The following is a 2,803-nucleotide window of genomic DNA, read 5'->3' as shown; positions in this document are numbered from 1 at the left end:
TGCCGTTGCTTTTTCGTCATCAGAATCTGAACGGTGATAATGACGAGACGACATATTACGTCATATTACTTCATATTACGTCACATTACGTCATAGATACATCCTTCAGCGCCAGTCAACATGTTTTCTCATCTTGCATTCTTTCCTGTTGCAGGACTCGTTTGGCGCCATCTCTCACCACTCGTCCAAGGTGTCGCTTCTCGAGGGTCGTCACCAGGTCGTAGGTGAGTGGCTGCGGGGGCGCCGCCCTTCGGGGCACGCCCGGGGTCGTTGGTGTATGGTGCATGGCACGGATGGGTTCCGGGAGGTTTCCGTGCGCGAGGTTGCGTGCGACTGTCTGGCTGGATGGAGGGTTCTTTGCATACCCAGTATATATATAAATAAAATAAATAAATATATATATATATATATATATATATATATATATATATATATATATATATATAAATGTGTGTGTGTGTGTGTGTGTGTGTATGTGTGTATGTGTGTATGTGCGTGTGTGGTGTGCGTGTGCGTGTGCGTGTGCGTGTGCGTGTGCGTGTGCGTGTGTGTGTGTGTGTGTGTGTGTGTGTGTGTGTGTGTGTGTGTGTGTGTGTGTGTGTGTGTGTGTGTGTGTGTGTGTGTGTGTGTGTGTGCGCGCGCGCGCGGTGTTACGTGCGTGCGTGTGCGTACGTGCGTGCGTGTGTGTACGTGCGTGCGTGCGTGTACGTACGTGCGTGCGTTCGTGTACGTACGTGCGTGCGTTTGCGTGTGCGCGTGTCTGTGTGCACGTGTGTGCGCGTGCACGGACGTGTACACGTGCATGTGTATGCAACTGTGGCAGCATGTGTGTGCATGCTTTTATACCTTGCGAGCGTCTGCACCAGCGCAAGCGAGAGCAAGAAGGTGCCTCCGAGCGCACAGGCGAAAGACTGACTCCAAGCCTGTGTTCCGCGAGCGAGGCCTAGCGTACGCCCATCCGTGCACTCTCCGCATGGCAATATCTCATACACCCCCCCAGAATCTCTGCAAATCTCAGCGAATAACGTCCTCCCCCCTCCCCCCTCCTCTCCCTCTCTCTCACCCTCGGGACGCGGGCGCGCAGTGCCGCCGGCCAGCCTGGAGTCTCCCCGTCGCATCGCCAGGAAAAGCTTTCTCAGCGACTCGATCATTGACGGGCGTCTCGCAAGCCTGATGCCCGACGCCGAAGGTCAGAGCAGGAGGAGACCCGTTCCGCTGTTGGCGCCGGGGTTGCGGGAGGGAAGCGCCTGCTCTCTGAAATAGCGTTGTTTGTTGGTTTATTTTTATTTTTTTGCATTATTTTTTTATGTTTTTTCTTGGTTGGTTGGTTTGTAGATTTTCGGTTTGTTTGTTTGGTTATTGGTTTAGGTTTTGGGAAAGGGTTTTAAGGTCGGACTGTCTTGGGGTTGTAAGAAACGGAGTTTTTCAGTTAATTTTATTTTTTTAAAGGGTTTTAGCAGCGGAAATGTGAGTTTGTTGAACACATTTTTAGTTTTTTAATAATAGTTTTTTTTTTTTAGGAATTGCTTTTTTTAGTTTTTATAGTAAATCAGTTATTTTATTTTGTTTTTTTGTATGAACAGGTCACATTAAAAAAAAAAATTGAATTAGAGGATCATATTATAGGAATTCGTTAGAAATTGGCAGTGTCAGATCCAAGCACTGCTTCACAAACTACTGTTATTATTGGCAGTGATATTTCTTTTTCATATCACTACTCGGACTACTGTCTTTTGACTATTGGCAGCGTTAGGCACTCTAGTAGGACTACTTCTCAAACTACTTTTACTGTTAACATTGATAGGTTTTCTGAAAAACAATATTAAAAAAAAAAAAATACTTTTACTTTTAACATTGATAGGTATTTATTACAGTAATATTTCTTAATAGAGCTGCTTTTTCTATTGACACTGCTAGGAACCCAAAATAGCGCTGTTTCTCGCACTACCTCCTGTGTCTCGATCTATTTTCGATTCCCTGGGCATATGATCGTAAACCCAGCAGGCATTATTCTCAAAATAGCGATAAGATTTGCAGAGGACACTGAGAGCAGGTGCTTTACCTCAAGAGTTAACGTAAGGGTGCTTTGGTGCTTCATAATGCTTTTAACTACGTCGGGCGAAGTGCGTGTCGTTTTGAGGGTAAATTGATGTGGAAATGCGTGCCTTTTTAACTTTTATTATATGCTTGTTAAACAGGATGCGTTTTGTTGGCCGGGTTTGTGTTGGGGGAATTTCATGTTATGTCCGTTGGGTGTGGTTTTATTGTTAGTGTATTGTGATTATGGTTCTTAAGTAATAGTTCTAGCCAAGGCGGTGATCATAGCTAAAGATTGGAAAATCGTAGCCCAATAATTTGATAATGATTTTAGCCAAAGGACTTGAGAACTATAACTAAAGACTGGATTATACTTATGGCCAAAAATGGTGATAATTATAGCCCAAATCTAGCATAATTTTGCGTAAGCTTTTAATGCAATGAAGTCTGTAATTCACCTTGACATGAAGACGACGACTACATTCCATTACAATTTTTACGTGTTTTCTCACGGTAAATATATATGTATATATATATATATATATATATATATATATATATATATATATATATATATATATAACAGCAAGATTTGCAAAGTGAGGGTACTGAGTTATATAAGACTTTCCAAAACGACGAAAATAACTAACCTAGTGTAACCTTGTACTGCAGCGAATGAAAGGAATGTAAACAAGGCATAGATGAGGATGAATAACTTTACAACGGAGGCCTTTTGTTTCACTACAGGAATTTATCGAAAGTCGTT

The 2,803-nt window shown here is 42.8% G+C and overlaps 1 protein-coding gene across 1 annotated transcript in view; it reads left to right on the top strand.

The window, feature by feature from the left end:
- The window catches only part of LOC119595009 (mucin-5AC-like), a 72,227-nt gene that overhangs the window by 57,515 nt on the left and 11,909 nt on the right, over positions 1-2,803 (top strand). The window contains exon 8 of the mRNA XM_037944141.1: positions 155-224. Coding sequence (XP_037800069.1) covers positions 155-224 — 70 coding nt within the window. The remainder of the gene's footprint in view (positions 1-154; positions 225-2,803) is intronic.

This window comes from Penaeus monodon, chromosome 35, assembly GCF_015228065.2.
Source record: "Penaeus monodon isolate SGIC_2016 chromosome 35, NSTDA_Pmon_1, whole genome shotgun sequence".
Lineage (NCBI taxonomy): Eukaryota > Metazoa > Arthropoda > Malacostraca > Decapoda > Penaeidae > Penaeus > Penaeus monodon.
Note: the sequence above shows the minus strand (reverse complement) of the source record. Positions and strands in the feature narration are given on the sequence as shown.